The 21,162-nt window shown below is 43.1% G+C and overlaps 1 protein-coding gene across 1 annotated transcript; it reads left to right on the plus strand.

Annotated features, from left to right (window-relative positions):
- The first annotated feature begins 13,191 nt into the window (after window positions 1–13,191).
- Window positions 13,192–19,751, plus strand: LOC136517826 (uncharacterized). The gene is made up of 2 exons (XM_066511471.1): window positions 13,192–13,618; window positions 18,924–19,751. The coding sequence occupies exons 1-2, from the start codon at window positions 13,218–13,220 to the stop codon at window positions 19,423–19,425; spliced, it is 903 nt and encodes a 300-aa protein (XP_066367568.1). The 5' UTR covers window positions 13,192–13,217; the 3' UTR covers window positions 19,426–19,751.
- The last annotated feature ends 1,411 nt before the right edge of the window (window positions 19,752–21,162 follow it).

Consider the following 21,162-nt stretch of genomic DNA (forward strand, 5'->3'; position numbering starts at 1 on the left):
CCTCAACCAAAGCCACAAGTTGAGCAAGAGAAGACACCCCAAGAGCAAATCAAGATTAATCATGAAGATGGTGGTGACTTGATGATGAAGAAGAAGAAAACAAGAAGAGATGGAAAGGCAAGGCATCCAATGCAAACTCAAGATGCCAAGATGATGAGCAAGAATAAAGATGATAAGAAAGATTATGCTCACATCAAGTGCTTCAAGTGTGAAAATATAGGACACTTTGCCTCTAAGTGTCCTACCAAGCTTGAGAAGAAGGGTCAAGCAATCTATGAGAGGCAAGGCAATGAGAAGCACCACATGAGCAAAGAAGAGAAGGCTTGTAACAACCCAAAAATTCACACACCAAAAAAATACCAACTACAAAATTTTTCTCAAAACTTCCATGTGATGATGAGTGTCATGTAAAGTAACCCAACCAGGCGTTGCATTAGAAGTAACCCAACCTAAGTCAATACATAAGCATAGCATGTCATATGTTGATTATGATTATTAATTTCTATTAAATAGATGTTGCATACATGATTAACTTAAATTGTGATTTGGATTCTCATTGCTTTATGTTATGCTTAACAATTCTATAAAGTTTATTATTAAACAAAATTCCCTAAACTCCAATGAACAAGTTACCTCAGTTTTAAATTCGAATTCTAAACCAAATTTGAATTTAAACAATGGAAAAGAAATGAAAAATAGAAAAGAAAAGAGAAGAGGAGAAGGCCTCGGAAGCCCAGGCAGCTTGGCCCAGTCAGCCCCAGCGCGCGCGTGGCCCCGCTCGCGGCCCAGCTCACGGCCCAGCAACACCTGCGCGCTCCCCACCTTCGCTCGCTGCCGCTACCGCTGGACCCCGCGTGTCAACCGCACGACGCCCACGCCCACGCGTCTCCCTGCCTCCGCTTGCAGCCGCTGCCGCTGGACCCCGCAAGTCAGTCCTACTATTCCTCTTCTCCACGCCGTGCACGATCACCGCGCGACAGAGCCCCGACAGCAATGGTAGGGTGGGGCCAGGGGGTCACGCCCGGGCCATGGCCTTGCCCCCCCCCCTTGGCGCAGCGCCCACGCCAACGCCATGCCAACCACCCACGCCCCGTGAAGCCGCTCGATGCGCTCGGCGCGATCCTCAGCCGTCCACCGTGGAGCTCAGAGCACTGACTATAAGAGCCCCAGCCCCAGAGCCCTAGCGATCATCCATCACCCACCGCCATTTGGTGGCCATACGCTGCGCACTGGAACCAAGAGAGAGGAGGGAGAAGGGGAAGGAAGGAGAGGAAGAAAGCGCCGAAGCCACCGCGGAGGGGGAGGTCGTCGGAGCCGAAGACGACGCCGATGCTTCGTCACCGACGTGGCTCGGCACGGCACTGCATGGCCACACCGGAGCTGCACAGCCTCGCATTGACACAGCATCGCCATCTAGTCTTCCACGCCACCCACGGTGAACTTTTTCCCCTCTTCCGGTCTCTCTCTGCCACCGGACCTCACCGTCGGCCATGGCGCTCCACGCCTAGAGCACGTAGGCCAGTGCCTTGCCTCAGCCACTAGGAACACATGCACCCACGCACACACCGTGACCACCCCACCGGAGCCTCGTAGCGCACCCGTGTGCCTCGCCGTCATCTTCATGGTCGCCGTGGCCACCGGGGAGCCCCTAACGGCCACCGGGGAGTCCGAAGCCTCGCTTGAGCCCTGGACGCCTTCGTCGTGCACCCACGAACCCACCGGAGCCATCGTCTACCCAGCCTAGTTACTGGAGGGCCGGCGTGTGCGAACTTGCCACCGGCGGGCACCGCCGAGCCGCCAGCCGCTGTGGCCAACGCCTTGGAAGACCCCGGCCACCACTAGGGCCCTAGGACCATGATCGTCGTGACCTAGGGTAGTGTTTCCCCTTCCCAGTTGGGCACCAGCCTCGCCATGGAGGCTCATCAGCGAAGCTCGTCACCGGCAGGAGCGCCGCCGCGGGAGAAAGATAGGGGAAACATTCCCCCTCTCGCTGACACCCCTACATGAACTCGGTGCATATGAGCCGAGCCGAGAGGAACAGACAATGGACTCGGTCCACCGTAGACCAGTCTGCGGTCCATGGACCATGAACTTGGGTCCACCGTGAGCCGGGCCCACGCCTACAGCCTGAACACGAGGCCCAGTAAGAGCCCATAGCCATGACGTGGCAGCGTCACAGCGTGCCACGTGTCTGACCCGGCCCGGCCCAAACCGACCCAACCCGAAGACCAACTGGCCCAGTTTGGACCTAGCCCGTATTGACTGTTGACTGGTCAACGCTGACCATTGACCTGGCCCCACCTATTAGTGACACAGACACCCTAGACCCACACGTCAGATGCTAACGTTATGATGACGTCACGTGGGACCCACATGTCAGAAGCCAGCACAACCGAGGTGACGTCATGCTGACGTCAGCAGACCAGGCCCACATGTCAGTGACCGTGACTGTTGATCGTTGACTGTTGACTTGTCGTTGACTGACGTTGACTTTGACCGGACCCACCTGTCAGTGACCCAATGGCCTTTGGCCCCACCTGTCGGTGTGGACGACGTTGATGATGTCATGCTGACATCAGCGGGACCCCACCTGTTAGCTCAGAACCGTGATGCTGACATCATGCTGACGTCAGCAAGCCACGTGGACCAACCACAGCATGACACGTGTCAGCCCAGGATTAATTCAGCCTTTTTCCATTTTCAGAAATAGATTTAAACTTCAAAAATTCATAACTAATTCATATGGCCTCAGAAAAATACGAAACTAGGGCCAAAATTCATCTAAAATCGAGCCCTATGCAATGAACCCAAGCTTGAGTGCATTTGGCTCTTTTGAATTTTCATTGCTCCTTTGTGCTATTCTATAGACGTCGCTAACGCGACTATAATGCGATCGTTTGCAGACTCAGAAGAGCACCAGACCGATGAGGATCGTGAGTACCGTGAGGAGTACGGAGACAACTACACTAAAGGTGCCACATCCCACCCAATCTCGTAGCACCTATTACGCATGGCTAATGTAGAACTGCTATTGCTTTACTTTACTGTTATAATCATACTATGATAGGACTTGCATGGTAGTATGCTTTCTTGATGGCCTTTACCTTGACGCAACCTTACCCCTGCATACCCTGCTATTAGGTTAGACACACGCTTACTGCTATATTTTAATTGCTTGTACTTCTACTACGCTTATACTACATTAATGCGTGGTGTATTCTGGACTACGGGGAGAATGCTGCGTGTGTGACTTGGGTGTGTGGAGGGTGAGGGTTGTGTCGACCAAGTTGGAGTATACGACGAGCCTGGGGCAAGTCATGCCGTGTGGTGCTACCTGGGCACCCTTGGAATGGATACCTATGGTGGGTAAATGGTATATGAGGTGGTTCTAGGTGTGAACCTGTGATGGGAGGAGCCCAGGATGGAGGTGCTGTGGTGGCATGATAAATGGAACCCTGATGAAGACATTCTGACTTGGTCACCCCTAAGGACTTACTAGTACTCAGATTCACCGGGAAGCCTTACGAACCACTCGCCCTATATGGTGCGGGACGGCCGGACTACTTGGTAGGATATTGCCACTACTGCTAGGTTGATAGCGGACAGTGTAAGGAGGTACGAGGCACAGAGGATTTCCCCCACACCCTTCCAAGACTTCATGGAGACCTTGTGGACCTGGCTCATGACTCACAGTTTTAGCCACCCTAGACTAGACTTGGGGTGTACCAGGGCTGAATGGTAGAGTGGCATTATCCTAGGCTAGCAAACGGTCGGAATCAGCCCAGTTGACGATGGTCAACAAGGAAGGCGGATCTTGTGGTTATGTAAAACCTCTGCAGAGTGTATGGTTGATTGATCGATACATGTGTCGACTTGTCGGCTATGGACCTTTCCTAGGTTTCGCTTAAACTAGATAGAGAGATGAGTCCTTCTTTTCTTCCCCCTGGAAGTGAGTGTTCGGTCGTAGCTAGGGGCTACGGGCCTTGAGACAGTGTCGAGAGGGAGTTGGCCTATCGACTGAGCGATGGTATGGTGATGGTGTGGAGATGGTGGTATATCGATCCCAGGATCGAAACCTGGCTCTAGAATGGGAATGGGTGGAATAGGTGTGGGAATGGTGTTAAAACTTGACTATACTGTTATATACTTGATATGCTAAAATACATAGGAAACCCTAGCCTTATAGGTTCCTTTTGCATATATCCAACTTGCATCCAATTTCCACAAAGCAATGCTCATAGGGTCGGGAGTGGCCAGTACAAATCGTACTGATAAATTTTGGCATACAGGTTCTGCTGAGGAGTATAGCTCCGAGGAGTTTGACGGTTGAGGGGTTCGTGCCTACGCTCGAGTTTGGCGATCTTATCTTCAAGCTGTTCTGAATGAATGCTACTTTTGATTCTGCCAATGCGGCGATGTAATAATTTATGTAATTCCGCACTATTTGTACTCTGATATTATCGTTATATGGATGTGATATTCGACTGGGATTTGGGTAATATGATCTACTACGGTCTTATTACACTTCAACTCTGTGGATTTCCCTTCGTGGAAATTGGGGTTGTTTCAAGGCTCAAGCAAAGAGAAAGTGCTACTCATGTCGGGAAAGGGGACACATGGCACATTCATGTCCCCTAGGTGACATTTCTAAGCCTATTTCAATTGTTGATAATAATGTGCTTAGAAAGAATGATAATGGTACCTCTATGATTGCTATTGCAAAACATCCTACTACTCATACTAAGACGTTGCCTAAGTATATTGCTCCTAACTTGAGAGGACCCAAACTTATTTGGGTACCATCAAAAAGTGGATGATTGATTGTAGGTACCATCGGTATTGGAGACTTGATTCAATTGATTTTATATTGATCATCATATGTTGAGTCAAGATATGAAGTCTAGTGCACATCCAAACCCAATGCCAAGTGAAAATTAAGTGAAGTCCAAAGTGCTATCAACATACAAGTGCTATAATTCAAGTTGTTGGTAATTCATTGGATATATTTGATGACTTGCAAATAATTGAGTTGAAGCTTGCTAGTAGGATGATCATGAGCTAACTAAGGTATATCTCTTGTTGATCATTTTATTTGGGTGCATATGAGTTGATTGAATTGGATAAATATGTAATGTTGCTTGCTATGAGATGTTTGAATGGATAAATTGATTAGTAGTCAAGTTTGGATTGACTTATGTTAGATAAATTCATGAGATGACTTTTAGTAAGTGGTTTGAATAGATTTATGTCTTGTGAAAGTATTCAAACAAGTTAGTTTTAAGTTTGATTCATATTTAATGAAGTATAGCTCAAGTGATTGAAATCTGTTCTATATTGAAAATCTGAGTGAGCTGTGATCTTAGCCATGTTTGAGTAATCAAAACTTATTGAATTGACATAAAAATTAGTTTACATGCTCTAGACTTATGGTATAAGATTATGTAAAATTTTCATGAGAATTGAATAAGAAATGCTTTAGTTTTAGAGTGGATCTTGTCAGCTATAGTGCAGCAGTTTTTAGCATATAGCAGTGATGGAAGAATTGAAATATGGTAGCAATCTAGAAGTCAAATGAATCTCAAATTTTTACAGCTACTATATAACTTAGTAATGCACATCTCCACCAAATTTTGTGGTATTTGGATTTGTACTTTGGGAAATATGCCTATTTCTTTGAAGGGTACAAAATATGTCAAAAAAGTAACAAATATTGGATTGATCTAGAGTCACTTTGATTGAAAGGTCCTCAAGTTGGAAATATGTTTATAAGTAATTGAAGCACCTAAGTTTAGTTTGAGATGATCTAGAAGCATGACAAGAAAAGAGTACAAGGCCATTTGATTGTGGAGTATACTTTACACACTTTTGGTACTCAAGATGAAGATCAAGATCAAACTCAAGTTGAAAATGAAATTTAAATTCTAGTGACTATTGGAAATAATTTGGTAGAAAGAAAATGACTTAAACAAGTAGAAAGAAAAGGACTTAAAGAAGGAATCAAGGTTACTCATTAAGTTAAGTCCATCACTTGGATCAATCAATTAAGTCATTTCAAGTGAGTATCAAGAATGATTCTTGGAGAGAGGTCACTTCTTCCTAGTGTAGGGGCTTGTCGCCTATGTGTAGGTAAACCAAGTGTGGTACTTGGAAGGCTAACATGGAAGTGATGATCCAAGGAACATTTGAGATGCTTAGTTGAAGCAATCAAAAGGGTTGATCAAGAAAAGCAAGCAACACCCAAAAGAGAGCCAATCATAATATTTCAAGTGGTATTCTCACGTTGATGCTCTCATGCAAGCATTGATCAAAAGATGAAGCAAGCCAACCACAACAAGAAAGTGCACTTGATCATAAGTGATATTCATTTCATATGGGTGAAGAGTGGAATTCAAAATGATATCTATTGGTCTTCACCAAGCTTATAATTGGACTTCACATTGCTATTGGAGTAATGAATTGGAATCTATGTGACTATCCTCCACTCCAACATAGCAAAGGTATCATTGTAATGTTTATGATCATTTCATCCCTTACTAGTATGCAGTTAGTGCATATAGTTCATACTTCATAGGATCATGCATAACAAATGAAATGTTTAAATTCATAACTTACCACTATTGCTTGAATTATTACTTGATCTAGTGGTTAGTATATGAATTTGTTCATGAGCAAGTGATCCCAAGTACTTGACCTAATTTAGATTGCTAACAAGTGACAAGTACAACATTGGCAAGATAACCCTTGCAAGAGGTGTGAAGAAGCTTGTCATTGGTTCAAACCAGACTTGGAAGCTTAGACAAATCAATTTAGTTCAAGTCAACCATAAAAGCTCGTAATAGTGATAAGAGTACAAGCACAAGACAACAATGCAAATGGATATCTAGTTTGTTTATTACAAGTGGTATCTAGACTCAAGTATTTCATCAAGAATCTATAAATGATGTCTAGATCAACTTACAAGTGATATCCTATAAGTGGTACTCATGAAGATAGTAAATGTTCAAGAAATAGTTTTTATTGATAAATCCAACAAGTGGTTCCATACTAGAAGATTCTTTCAAGTGATATCACATCTACACATAATATCAATCATGCAAGACGATGGTTACACAAGTGATCCTCAACTTTAAGTGATCATCAAATGAAGAATGCACCCCTCACCTACAAGAGCTCAAGTGTATCAAATGGATGACCTATGCTATCACATAAGGGGAGGTGTCCCACAAATTGATCTCAAGATTAAAAATCTTATATGTGGTATCTCAAGAAGCCCTACACAAGATACAAGTGGTACAAGTTACAAGTGGTATTTACAAATAGTGTCATTCCAACAACCAAGTGATGTCCATAAAAAATGCAAGATTTAAGCCTCAACCATCTATCCTAAATGCATACCTTTGCATCAATGAGAAGCACACCTTTTATGGAAATTGATGACAAAGGGGGAGAGATTGTACAAAGATATGAAAGCTTTGAGATTGAGATTATACAATGGGGAGAGATAAGATATAAAAGCTCAAAGAAGTAGAGGTTGGACATGGATATGGACAAAGAGGGAGCAACATTGAAGAAAAGAGATGGATCAAAATTCTTGGACAAGAGAAGCACACAAGTAGGGGGAGCAAGCTCATGACCTTTGATTGATTGCATTTGATATGTGCATATTCATGTGCTTGCTTACATTGCATAAGCTTTCAAATTCAATATGCATGTTTGTGTGGTGTATGCTAGTTGTAGAACTTGAATGATGATTTGATAACTAGCATGCATAGGATGATAGCTAGACACTTGGTATGTTTTTCAAGTAATGCTAAGTACCTTGCTTTTAATGTTGATCTCACAAGGTATCTAGTGATTTTATTTCCAAGTGATATCTAGCTAACCATGGTGCTAAGGATGAACTTAAAGGTGCAACTCCGATTGGTACATACTTTAAAGGTTTATTCTATACACCTTAGCATCATTCGGTAGTAATTACTCTCCCACATTTTCAATCTATGCATATGTGCAAACTTCAATACAAACACTCTAGCACATATGTAGGGGGAGCTAATACTACCATTTCGGGTTTGTGTTACTTGTCCAAAATCATTTTCACATGGTAAAATTGCTTGGGCAAGCAACATGAATCCAAAAGAGCTTAATTTCTATATCTTTGTAGAGTTGTCATCAATTACCAAAAAGGGGGAGATTGAAAGGTCCTTGTGTGGTTTTGGTAATTGAGTGACAACCTAGGTGGACTAATTATGTTTATGTGAGATACATAGGTGATTAGTCCACATGTACATGTGTGTGAGCAACATATACCATGAAGGTGAAAATGGCTTGGAGATGTTGCAAAGCTCACACATATGATGATGAAGGAGCTTATTGCACATGAGACATGACATTGAGTCATGTGATCAAGGTGGAGAAGATCAAGACAAGACTTGGCTTGATGGACTGGTTGCAAGCGTGAAGGGCAAGTCAGAGGCTTTGGAGCGATGGACCGCATGGTGGTGAAGCTTGAGTAAGACTTGGCGTCGATGGACGAAGGCAACGGTGAAAAGCAAGTGAAGTCAAGATCGATGAACCAATATGATCACGTGATGATATGAAGTGGATTATATCATTGTTGATCATGTTGGTGCATGTGTTGCATCGACATTGGAGGAGATGAAATGGAATGCGCAAGGCAAAGGTATAACCTAGGGCATTTTATTTCACTGGTCATAGGTGTGTAGAGAAGTTTATGACCGGATTTAGGATAGATGGCCGTACTATCAAGAGGGGCAAACTTGTTTGCATATCGGTCATCTAGTGCCACTCGAGTGATCTAACTTTGCATCGTCTCTAGGATTGAGTGGCGTGGCAAGTTGAGTGGCTAATCCGTTGGAAAATGATTGTGAAAATGCTAACACACATACACATGGTGGTGTACACTTGGTGGTGTTGGCACATTTGCAAAGGAGAAGAAGTTGATGTGGATCAACTCGGTGAAGGAATGGAGGCAAGGGTTCGAAACTCCACCGGTGCCCTATATAGAAAAGACAGTGTCCCACAGTGTGGACCGGACTCTGGTCACACAGTGATCGGATGCTGGGTTGTAGCGTCTGGTCAGTGGTGGTAGGCAGCATGCAGCGTCGATTAATCGACCAGACGCTGGTTCTAGAAGTGACCGGACGCTGGCTATGTGTGTCCGGTCAAGGCTGACGTATGGTGACGTAGGCAGAGTAGAAGCTGGAGAGTGACCGGACACTGGTGCTGCGTCCGATCGTGATCGACCGGACACGTCCGGTCGTGAAATGTCATTTCTCGAACCTTACTGGAACGACCGGACGCTGGAGGCTCAGCGTCCGGTCAGTTGAAGCTGCAGCGTCCGGTCGTCATATGACCATTGAGATCGAGCGTTCTGTATTTGAAGCAGGTGACACATGGCTGTCATCGAGCGATCGGATGCTGAGGTCCAGCGTCCGGTCAACCTGATCGGAGCGTCCAGTCAGCCCGACTTTTACCCAGTGAAGGGGTAACGGCTCTATTTATTCGTGGGGTTATAAATAGAAGCCATGGTCGGCCTTGGGCCGGTAGCTGAGCACACTAGAGCCTTGGTGGCTTGTGTAGTAGTGCTTGGAAGCCCTCCATCTCACATATGCTTGATAGTGATCATCCGATTGTGTGAGAGAGCAATTCTAGTACGATTGCATCGTGAGGTTGCATCGAGTGGCACTACATGATCGAGTTGCAAGCCGGTGGTGCTTGTTACTCTTGGAGGTTGCCACCTCCTAGACGGCTTGGTGGTGGTCTCCGTCGAAGCTCGCAAGAAGCTTGTGCGGTGCTCCGGAGAAGAGCTTTGTGAGGGGCATTGTGCTCGCCCCACAGGAGCCGTGAAGAGCAACTCTAGTTGAGCGTGTCATTGAGCTACCCTCACTTTCGGGGTAGGTTCTTACGGTGCCCGACGTACGGGCTTGGCGGGTGATGCCAATTAGCCGCCGAACCACCAAGTGAGCGGTCGATACAATGGGGACGTAGCGTGTTGGCAAACACGTGAACCTCGGGAGAAAAATCACCATGTCAACCTTGTTCTTCCCGTTGGTTTGCATCCTCGTTACACAAGCTTATAATTACTTTCATATACATTGTGCTTGTGTAGTTTCTCTTGTAATTAGTTAGCTTGTGTTGCTTACTAGTTACCTTCTTGCTTGTGTAGCATAGAAGTAGCTCTCTTACGTGGCTAATTTGATTTGTGTAACCTTGTTAGTCACATTACTTAGTTTGTGTAGCTAAGTAATTGCGCTCTCTAATTTAGCATTGGTTGCCTTGTTATTGAGCATTGCTAGTGAGCTTAGGTGGTTTTGTGCTTTTGCTTACTAGCTTGTGTAGGAGCTCCCTCATTGCTTGAAGTACTAGTGGCATAGGTTTGTGTGACCTTGCTCTTAGAATTGGTTAGGTGAGCTCTAGCTAGCCCGGCACCTTTGTTGATTAATTAGTATCTTTGGAAGGCGCTAGAGAACATAAATAGAGGGGTGTAGTCTTGGCTAGACCAATAGTTTTAATTCCGCACTTATTTTGATTAGTCGACGCGATTAATTTTAGAAATGACTATTCACCCCCTCTAGTCCACCATCTCGACCCTTTCAAGAGGTCGCCCACTGCTCGTGTGCAATGCTGGTGCTCGTCCCATGTTGCGTCAGCTGCCGGAGCTGTCTCTAGCTTGCCCCTACTGTGGTTCAAATTATCCAATTATCTTTTTAAATAGTTTTAAAAAGCGGGTTTTATTGACAAAGCGCCACTTCAAAAGTCTTATGTGGCTTCCACGTTAGCCACGAGGAGTTCAATTAGACTCTATCAATAGTTGAGGAAAACCAATTAAATTTTATGTCAAACAAATAATTTCTTAAAAAAAGAATCCATATATTTTCTAAAAAATGCATTTGAAAATATTAAATTTGATTTAACCTTAAAAATCATAGAAAATTTGTTTTCAGAAAAATATGACATCAGTTTTTTTTTTCTAAAATCATGCTCTATAAGCCTATTTGGATGGTGTATTCTAGGCAGAGCGCACGTGTTAACTGGAGATTCAAATGCTGACAGCGTTTGTCTGTGATGGGTTTTGGGGTTTTGGACCTCTCTGTGTAACACTGGATTTATCTGGTGATTAAGGCATCAGATATGACACACATCGGACTAATCTCGCATTAGCTCTCTAGTGATCATTGGAGGCTATTAGTAGCCATTACCCCCTGGTGGTTGGATCGCTAGGGCTCGACTGCTATGGTGGAAGGCCATAATGGCCACATCTCTCCTTCTATAAATAGGTGTGTGCTCAGTTTTGAGGGGTCCTTGGCCCATTTTCGAACTCCATACATCTGTCTAGAGCTGAGCTTACCTCCCCACTCTCTCTTGTTGATTACAAACACATTTGTGAGAGATTGGATAACCTCTGGTGCATTGGATTTGAAAGTTGCATATTGTGGCACTAGTGGATCATTGAAGCTTGGGTGTTGCTGCTAATCTTGGTGGTTGCCACCACCAAGCTGGCTAGGAGCGTCGGTGATTGGTGATGGAAATTGGTGACCGTCTTTGCCCCCAATCAAGTTGATTTGTGAGAGATTTGGATCCCACCTCGCGAAGTGCGAAGGGATACTCTAGTGAATTGTTCACGGCTAGTCGGATTACTCTTCCGAATGATTCTTGCTACACCCAAGTTGTGAGTCTAGTTTGTTATGCTAGTGAGTGCGCGAATCATTCATCTTGAGACTCGCCACAACAAAGATTAAGTTGTTAGCAATCAAACAAACCTTGGGAGAAAATTTGATTGTATTCATCTCTCTTGCCCGGTTTGATAAAAGCTCACCAATTGTATTTACTTTCATATTTGAGGTGGGTTGTGCTTGTTGCTTGTGTAGCCTTGTAGTGGTAGCTCTCTAGTTAGTGTTAGCTGTAGCACTAGAGTAGTTAGTTATTCTTGTTAGTAGTAACTAGTTGTTAGTTGGTCTCTAGCTTAGCTCTCTTGTGTAGTTGTGTAGCTAGTTGTTTTGTGCGGTGAAGTGATTAGGATAGAATTCAATTGCTACTAAACTTGTGTGTAGGGCTTGCTTGGTTGAACTAGAGCTAGTGCTTGTAGTGGCTATTAGGGTTATATCTTGTACTAACCACATTGCTCTAAAATTGTACTTTATAGAAGAAAATTTTTATACGCTATTCACCTTCCTCTAGCCATCTAGGTCCTTACACCAACCCCCTAACATACCTAATCCACTCTATCTTTTGCTCACATATTCCTGCATTATTCACATAATCACTAAAACTAGTGAAATTAATTAGAATTAAACCTTATCACTAAGTTATGATTAAAGGTTTTGTCATTTTTATGTTAGAGGTGGCAGTTAGATTTTATGAAGTAGCTCCTAACCAATTAATATTTTTAGATATTTGCATACTAAAATATTAATTTAATTATTTCCATACTAAAAATTAGGGAGTGCTCTGAAATGCGGGCCTGTCTCAGAATTAGAACCAAAATGGCACGTGGATAACCGTTGGACACGATTTCATGCTTGAAATGAAATGGGTCCTTTTCCTCTTATCTTGGTCAAACTATAAAAACCTGTTCACTTGAATTTATCAGCCGGCTCAGCTGCAGAAGAGACCATCAGCCGTACAATACGTTAGAAACACGAGTTCGTGGAGAATATCCGGAGAGGAAATACCATTTCAATTGACAAAATGTACCATCTGAAGAAGAATATCCTCTAGCAGTCCACGAATCCATCTTTTATCTTTTAATGTAGGAAAAAGGAATTCTCGTCTCTTATATTTAGTTATTTTTGTACTAACTAATAACAAAAAGAAAAAGGAAAAGAAAAAAGGTAAGGGAGTGTTTGGTTCCAGGGACTAAAGTTTAGTTCGTGTCACATCGAACATTTGGATGCTAATTAGAAGAACTAAATATAAGCTAATTAAAAAACTAATTACACAGGAGTAGACTAATTTACGAGATGAATCTATTAAGCCTAATTAAGCCATCATTAGCATATATTTACCGTAGCACAACATTATCAAATCATGGACTAAATAGGCTTAAAAAATTCGTCTCGCAAATTAGTCACAATCTATGTAATTAGTTATTTTTTAATCTATATTTAATACTCTATGCATGTGTCCAAATATTTGATGAGACATGGACTAAAATCTGGACTAAGTAACCAAACACCCCCTAAAGCACCCTCGCTCGCATGGTCCTTCTGGTCCAGCTCCCCAACGTCGCCGGCGTCCGGCGCCCGGCCGCCGCCGCGGTCCACCGGAGCTGCCGCACCGGTCGATTCACAGTATATGCTGCAGCGTCCGGTGGCCGCGTGAAGGAGGGGGAAGAGGCCAAGGGGGTGGTGGGGAAGGAGAAGATTGTGATTAGAGTCTCGGACCCGGTGCGGGAGAGGAGGCTCCCGCCGCCGCTGTTCTCCGCACCAGACGAGCCGTCGGTGTCTCCACCGGATCCGGAGGAGGGAAGGCGACAGGGTTTCGACGACGGAGAGAAGGCTAAGGGGCAGTATTACGTGAACATGGGGGACGCCATCCGGACGCTGCGGGAGGACCTCCCCGTCGCGTTCTACCGGGAACCCAACTTCCACGTCTACAGGTTCGTGCGATTTTTTTCTATTTCCTCAATCTTTTCGGTTACCTCAAGCTGCTTGCAGAGACAGTCGCTATTAATTGTGGTGAATGGTGGATTACTCGATTCAGTTTTTGTTCTACTGGGTGCAGGAAATTTGTTTTCTTTAATACCATCTACTTCATCTAGACGAATTAGGGAAGAAATGGTGGTTACTTTGTCGAGATGCTCCTAGGTCTAATTGATACAAGGGGTTGTAAGAGTTTTGATATTTTCAGGCCCTGTATAACCAGCCGTAGATGAAAGTTACCTGTCCTTGCTATGTTGGCTGCTGGCAAATTTATGCTTGGTTCTAGCCCTTGTTGAAGTTTGAAGAAACTAATGTCTCTAGTCTATACATGGTGATTTTTGCTTTGATTAACTTAGTCGCAATTTTCATACTTCAGCTACCCATCAGTCTTTACCCAATTTGGTTCTAGACTAGAAAGTACCATCAGCCTAGGTATCTTTTCCAATTCCAGTCCATTACCTGCATGGGTGAGTGTAGAACATCGGCTCTTTGTTGCGTGATATTTGAATTCTGCTGTATTTAAATGTGGTAAGCATCTAACTAGTACACAATTTCCAACTTATTTCTTCCAATAAGCAGGTTGTACACTTGTAATGGAACTGACATTTTTAATACAAAGTTTGAGATGTTTGACCATTTCTATTATTGTAACTTTTAAAGTTTCTAGTCTCTAGTTCGTATATAGTCGATTCAAGATTCAAAATTGTAACCTGTAAGGTACAAATAAGGAGCCATTGCATAATTAGACATTCTATTAAAAATGGGATCAGAGCAAAAAATTTTATCCTTGTGATGAATGGCTGGTCATTTCTGGATCTAGAAATTTCATTCGATTTCTTGTTGTAGGGAACTTGGAGAGGTTGGAAATCTTCTTTGAAATACTATGTGTTATCAGGAATTAATATATAGCCTCTCTTTTTTTCCTCGAACAACGCAGGAGAGTTGTGTCATTTCATTAAGAAAAAAAAAGGGGCTACAAAGGAGAGGTCAAAAGACCAAACCTGAACCCCCCACCAGTATGTTACAAAGGGAGGGTCGAGGGACCAATCCCAAAACCCCCACACAGCACCAGAACGACAAAACGAAAAACCAGCAAACACATACAACCCAACTCACTTCCACACAAGAGAAATAGAGGATAGCAATCTGCTGAGGCCTCGGGCTCCAGCAGAGCAACAGAGACCACATTTCTCCCTCACATTTTGGAGCACCAACTGAATATATATCCTTTCACTTGAAAAAGAAACATGCTGACCTAAAAAGTAACACTCCATTTAGGTTGGCATAAAATGATCTCATTTACTCAATGACTAAGTAACACCTTGAGTATGCAAAGTATTATGGATGACATAAATAAAAGCACAAAACACATTATACCTTACTTGATGAATATGATATTTCAGCAATCAACACTGTTTTTTCTTTCTTAAAGGTAATCATAATTTAACTGAATAGGTATGTCGAAGATTAAAAAATAATAAGCAACATAACCTATGGAAGTACATGGATCCTGATTGGAAGGATATAAAGTTGACGATGCTAATTTTCCATCAATATTTTCAAATTTCTGGTCTGTGGAAAGTTGTTTGCTCGTTTATGTTGAAGTCACTTTTTATGTCTTAGGTTAAAATGTTTTTTCTGTGATGAGTTGTAACTGTGTTTACTTATTGATAAGTAGGTTTATTCCCTGAATTTTATGAATTCCGAGTACGCACAGAAGCAAACAGATTTGCACCTTATATGTGATGTTCAAGGTGATTCAAAGACAAACTTTTTTCTTGGGTCTGAACTCTGAAGCCTGAACCCATCAGGTTTGGTGGAGAGCTTTGTTGAAATCACTTTGGCATCACTCATAATACCTAGGAATTTATGTTGCACATCCTCTCCATTCTTCCTGAAGGAAGTTTGGAAATGTAGGATTCTTTTAGTAACTTAAATTATTAGGGATTGCTTAAGGGTGCATCGTGGCGGTTGCAGGAGCAGCTGATTAGTTTCTTTAACTCTGATCTGTTAGATTGACTATGAATTGCCATACTGTTTGACTTAGATTCAGGATCTTATCTTAAACATTTTGTTTATTTAGAATGGATCATTTTTTTCTTGAACACACAGACGCAGGATAGCTGCATATCATTATATTAAGAAGAGAAAACCGGGTAGAGAAACCCTTACAAAACATACACCAACACCGCACCACACTCACTTCCTTGGTGCAACTAGACCGCCCATGTTGCACCACAAAACACTACCACGACCATGAGGAAATAACACCTCTAAGTCCCCTCATAGGACAAGGCAGCTAGGTAAGCAATGCCGTTGGCCTCTGGCAAACCCCATAATGTCATCTCCTCAATGGCCAACAGTGTGATACTCCCAAGATTTGGCGAGGCCGCATAAAAAACACAGCGATTATGATGATTCCAAGTGGTCTAGGCTACAAGAATTATAATAGAATTGAGACATTGCCAGACCTGCCTAACCACTCCTTCGTTGATTCTAGACCACCAGTCATCAAAGGAAGATTCTCCCGGATGAGGGGAGAGGTTCTGAAGCCCCATCCTTTGTAGAAACCCAACAATGGTGGAGCTTAGTGAGGACCAAAGTGGGCCATGGACCCCAAAGCTAGTAATTTTTCTAATGATGTGCTTATTTTTCCTTTCAAATCATATTTGGCCCCCTCTCTATTCATGGCCAAGCTCCATCACCGCAGCTCAAACCTGGTACAGACCGCCATGGAGAAGAAAGCCCGGACACATTGATGAATATGTACAGGGAAGGATGACCAAGGTTTGTTGCAATCCTGACCCAAGTGGTGGTTGTGGCTCTCCGGATGAGGTGGCTGTGGTTGCAAAAAGCAGTGCCTCACTCAGGGGGATTGCAAGTCCTGAACCAGGCCACAAGACAGTGCCCACCGTTTGCTATTTTCCTTCTTCTCGACAAGAATCTTCTCCAAATTTTGTCAATCTCTTTGATCGCCCATGGGGGAAGATCCACTGGCATAGCTAGATAAACCAGCATAGAGGTGATCACAAACTGAACCAGAATTCTTCTCCCAGCCTGGGTCAGTAAATCAGCTTTGCCATCCTGGAAGACGGTCTGCAATCTGGTCAATAGTTGGCTAAACTTTGTCTTAGTAAGTTTTTTCAAAGACAAAGGAAGGCCAAGATATTTGCTCGGGAGATCAAACAGCTCACAGGGAAGGTGCTCCTGAACAGTGGTGATATATGATTCTGTGCACTGGACGGGATACACATTACTCTTCTGCATATTTGTCTTCAAACCTGAGGCCTCACCAAAAAGCTGCAGCAGGTCAAGAGTTATAGTCATATACAAGGCAGAAGGCTATAGGAAGGTAACAATGTTGTCAGCATACAACGAAATACGGTGTTGCAGAGCCCTCGAAGAGAGGGGCTGCAAGACACCATCATCCGCCGCCCTAGATACCCATGTGGCTTAGAACATCCATAACAAGGATGAAGAGCATTGGGGAGAGGGGATCCCCCTGGCGAATTCCTTGTTGATGGTGGATGAAAACCCTGGGAACACCATTTAAGAGCACCTGGTTGAAGAAGTAGCTAGCAGCCCGCTAAGGATATCACACCAGATTGAACCAAAACCCAGCTTCTTTAAAACCATCTCATGGAGCCAACCAGCCAAACGATCAGCAAGAATCTTGGTGATAACTTTAGCGAAATTATGCACAAGACCGATGGGTCAAAAATCCTTGATATGTAGGGCCTCTTCTTTTTTTTTGGGAAGAAGAATGATATAGACTGAATTGAGCAGCCCCATATTACCATGGTTTCTACTGCATACCGCAGAGATAGCAGCCATAACATTCTCTTTTATGACCTGCCGGCAGGATTTGTAGAGCCTACCAATAAATCAGTCGGGACCTGGAGCTTTGTCTGATGGCAGATCGCAAATTGTTTTCCACATCTCCTCCTCAGAGAAGGGCATACCGAGAGCAATGGGGCCATGAGAACTAAGCATTAACTCATCCAAATTAACTTTATGCTCCCTGTCCAAGCACATCCCAAGGATATTACTGCAAACATTACAAACAACATCCTCTTTTTCATTCTCTCTTCTCAAATCTGTATTCTTACCTATCGATATCAACAACAACAACAACAACAACAACAAAGCCTTTAAGTCCCAAACAAGTTGGGGTATCTCTACTGAATTCATATTCCTATGTTACCTGCCATATTTCTTCCATGTTTGCTATGCACCCTGCTTCCTCACCTGTTGTCTTGTAAATCCATCCAGCACTGTTTCTTCTGAAGCCATGCCATGTGATAAGTTTCAGGTATACAAGTAGACAACTTTGAATAAAACATCCTTTTCCATGGTAAAGTAACAGACCATGCAACTTAAGGAGCGCCATCAAGACAACTTAACACAGTGCCACTGTACTCATCCTCTGGAAATTCTCCTTTTGTTGAGGGAAAGTTTTGTGTGATTTCATCACAAGAGTGGAAATTCTATTGTTGATCTTGTCGGCAACAGCAGCCATGGTGAGACTCTGATACCAAATTGTTGTGTGCCTTTCTGAGCAACTGGGATACCAAATTGTTGTGTGCCTTGAGAATACATGGCTCTGCAACAAGTAGAATGGAGCAGAGCAAGAGGGGAGAATTAACAGAGCAGCCGGCACTTGTAGAAATGGGGCTCGTGGCAGAGAAGAATGAGAATTTGGCATGGGCAAAAGCAGAGATAGATACAAAGGGTTGTAGGGAGATGGCATTGCGTGCTTAATTTCTGAGATGACATGCTATAGCTTATGTAGAGTCAGCCCTAATATTTGAATATACAGAAACCAACTACCAAAGATATTCAGACACTGAATCTAAAGTCTCAAACTCTTAACTTCCTATCAAACTACCAGATTAAACTTAAACTATCTTATCTTGTGCTGCTGCTCTTCCCACAATGTGCTACTGCCAGAGCCGGGCTACCTATTCCTGGTACATGTATAGTTAGTTCCATACCATTACTATGAATCTTGTTAATGTTGTCATAGCATAAATTGCTAGCATGTATAGTTTCGTCAGCTATGGCACTCAGAGGAGTATGGGTTATGGTTCTCACCGACTTAGCTGTTGCAGAAACATTTTGGCAATTTTTTGGGCTCTCCCAGTATTTTGTAATAGTTAATTATGGCACCCGTGTAGATTTTAATATAATCTGGCATATTCATCTCTGCAGGCTTATTGTTCAATACCTTTTCTGTCCTAACATATCGTTTACTCTTGCCAGAGATGATATTATCTTCAAAGATCCTCTCAATAGTTTCACAGGCGTCAGTGATTACAAAAGAATATTTTGGGTACTGCGGTTTACTGGCCAAATTTTTTTCAAGGCAGCATGGATTGACATTGTCAGCATATGGCAGCCTGTAGAGAATGTAATCATGGTCCGATGGATTGTCAATGGCATCCCTAGAGTTCCGTGGGAGGGCAATGGTCGCTTTGATGTCACCTCAGAGTATAAGTTGGATAAAAATGGAAAGATCTATGAACATAAGGTGGACAATATTGCCAGGAATTCACCAACAAAGTTCAAGGTATTGCAGGTCGTAGAGTTCATCAGATTAATTGGATGCGCATCCACCCCAAAACCAACATATTTTGAGGCATCATGTCTATCTCTGATTCAAGTGGCTTCATTTTGGTTGAGTTTGACTTGGATGAGGACGTACCCAATGTCCCAAATTTTGCCAGGAATGCACTACACCTACTTACCAATGAGTAGTACTTAATTGTAACAGCTGTGTATGTACAGCTATAATCCATGATTTAGATAAAATAGCTATAGATGTCCATCATGGACGAGCCGTGCAAGCTGTTATTGTCAGGTGCTGCAATTGAAAGATGTCTGGGAAACTTGTGCATCCTCATGTACTGTAGTGATGTATTTCTCTTTCGAGTTGCGCGAGGTTTTGCTTTTGGACCAGAAGTTTTGCCACATGAAAAGGTGCATTCGTTGTACAGGCGCGAGCAGAAAACACATATTCCCTGTTTATGTTAAGTTCTCTTGAGATCTGAGTTTAGTTACATGTTGTAACACCTTAAAATTTGTCACATTTTAAATAGGTGAATTTGAATTATTTTTTGTATTTTTGTGAGCATTTAACCTAGAGAAATAATAATTTTAATAGAATTTAAAAATCAAATATAAAATCATCACATGTTTGTGCATACATGCTGGTGTATATTTGTTCTATGTTGATTGGTTTGATTAGAGGTTCAAAAGAATTCAAATTGGTTTGAACTGGATTTTGAAATGGGTTTGAAAAAAAAAGAAAACAATTCTTTTCTCCTGTCGGCACGAAAATGCGTCGGCACACGACAAGCTGGAAGGATCTGCTTAATTGCGTTGGAGATCTGCTTGGCTTCAACGCAGGGTAACCAATCCTGCGAATTCCTCCCGAGACGTGCCAGTCAATTTGACCCTGCAATTGACAAGAAGAGAAAGTTTATCAGTAATTTAAGGTAGAACATACCGGTCTTTGCCCTGACAGTTCCAAGTGTGTCGCTTCGGGAGCAGCCAGACGGAAAAATCGACTAAATAGCCAATACGCACAGAAATCGGTTGTTACGGACTGTAAAGCTCGTGGGTAGCGATTGATTTTATATTGACCGATATAGTACACGTAGATGTAAGTGAGATCATTAGCTAGGTGGATATTACCATTATGAATCGTTGAGCCGATGAATCTAATCAGAAAAAGATATAACATGCAAACAAATCGACTGTTTAATACTAATAGATCTGCAAACGCTATGAATCTAATCTATTACCATCAACAGTGAGGTTCGACCGGTGAAAGCTCTAGTTTGGTTTTGGTGAATTGATAAAACTCTAAGTGCTAACTTAGTTTATCAAAGTGTTCATGAGATATGTAGCACATTCCAAGTGGCGAAGCAAATGAAGATCATATCATGATGACGGTGATGCTATGGTGATAATCAAGTGCCTGGACTTGAAAAGAAGAAAGAGAAAAACAAAAGGCTCAAAGCAAATGTATAAGTGGTTGGAGCCATTTTGTTTCGGTGATAAAGACACTTAGCGAGTGTGATCACATTTAGGTTCGATAGTCGTACTATTAAGAGAGGTGAAACTCGTATCGAAATGCGGTTATCAAAGTGCCACTAGATACTTTAACTCATTGCATATGCATTTAGGATCAAGTGGAGTGCTAACACCCTTGAAAATGTTTGTGAAAATATGCTAACACATGTGCACAAGGTGATACACTTGGTGGTTGGCACATTTGAGCAAGGGTAAGAAACTTCACCGGCGGAGTGTCCGCCCGTAGAGTGCGGACAGTCCGTCGGTGCCACCGGCGCCCTGTACAGAAAAGACAGGATTTCACAAAGTGCACCGGACGCTGGGCTCAACTGGACCGGTGCGTCCGGTCAGTAGAAGCAGTGAAGACGCTGGCGTCGGTCTTCGACCGGACGCTGGGTCACTTCGTGACCGGACGCTGACGGGG

The sequence above is a fragment of the Miscanthus floridulus genome, chromosome 17 (genome assembly GCF_019320115.1).
Source record: "Miscanthus floridulus cultivar M001 chromosome 17, ASM1932011v1, whole genome shotgun sequence".
Classification (NCBI taxonomy): domain Eukaryota; kingdom Viridiplantae; phylum Streptophyta; class Magnoliopsida; order Poales; family Poaceae; genus Miscanthus; species Miscanthus floridulus.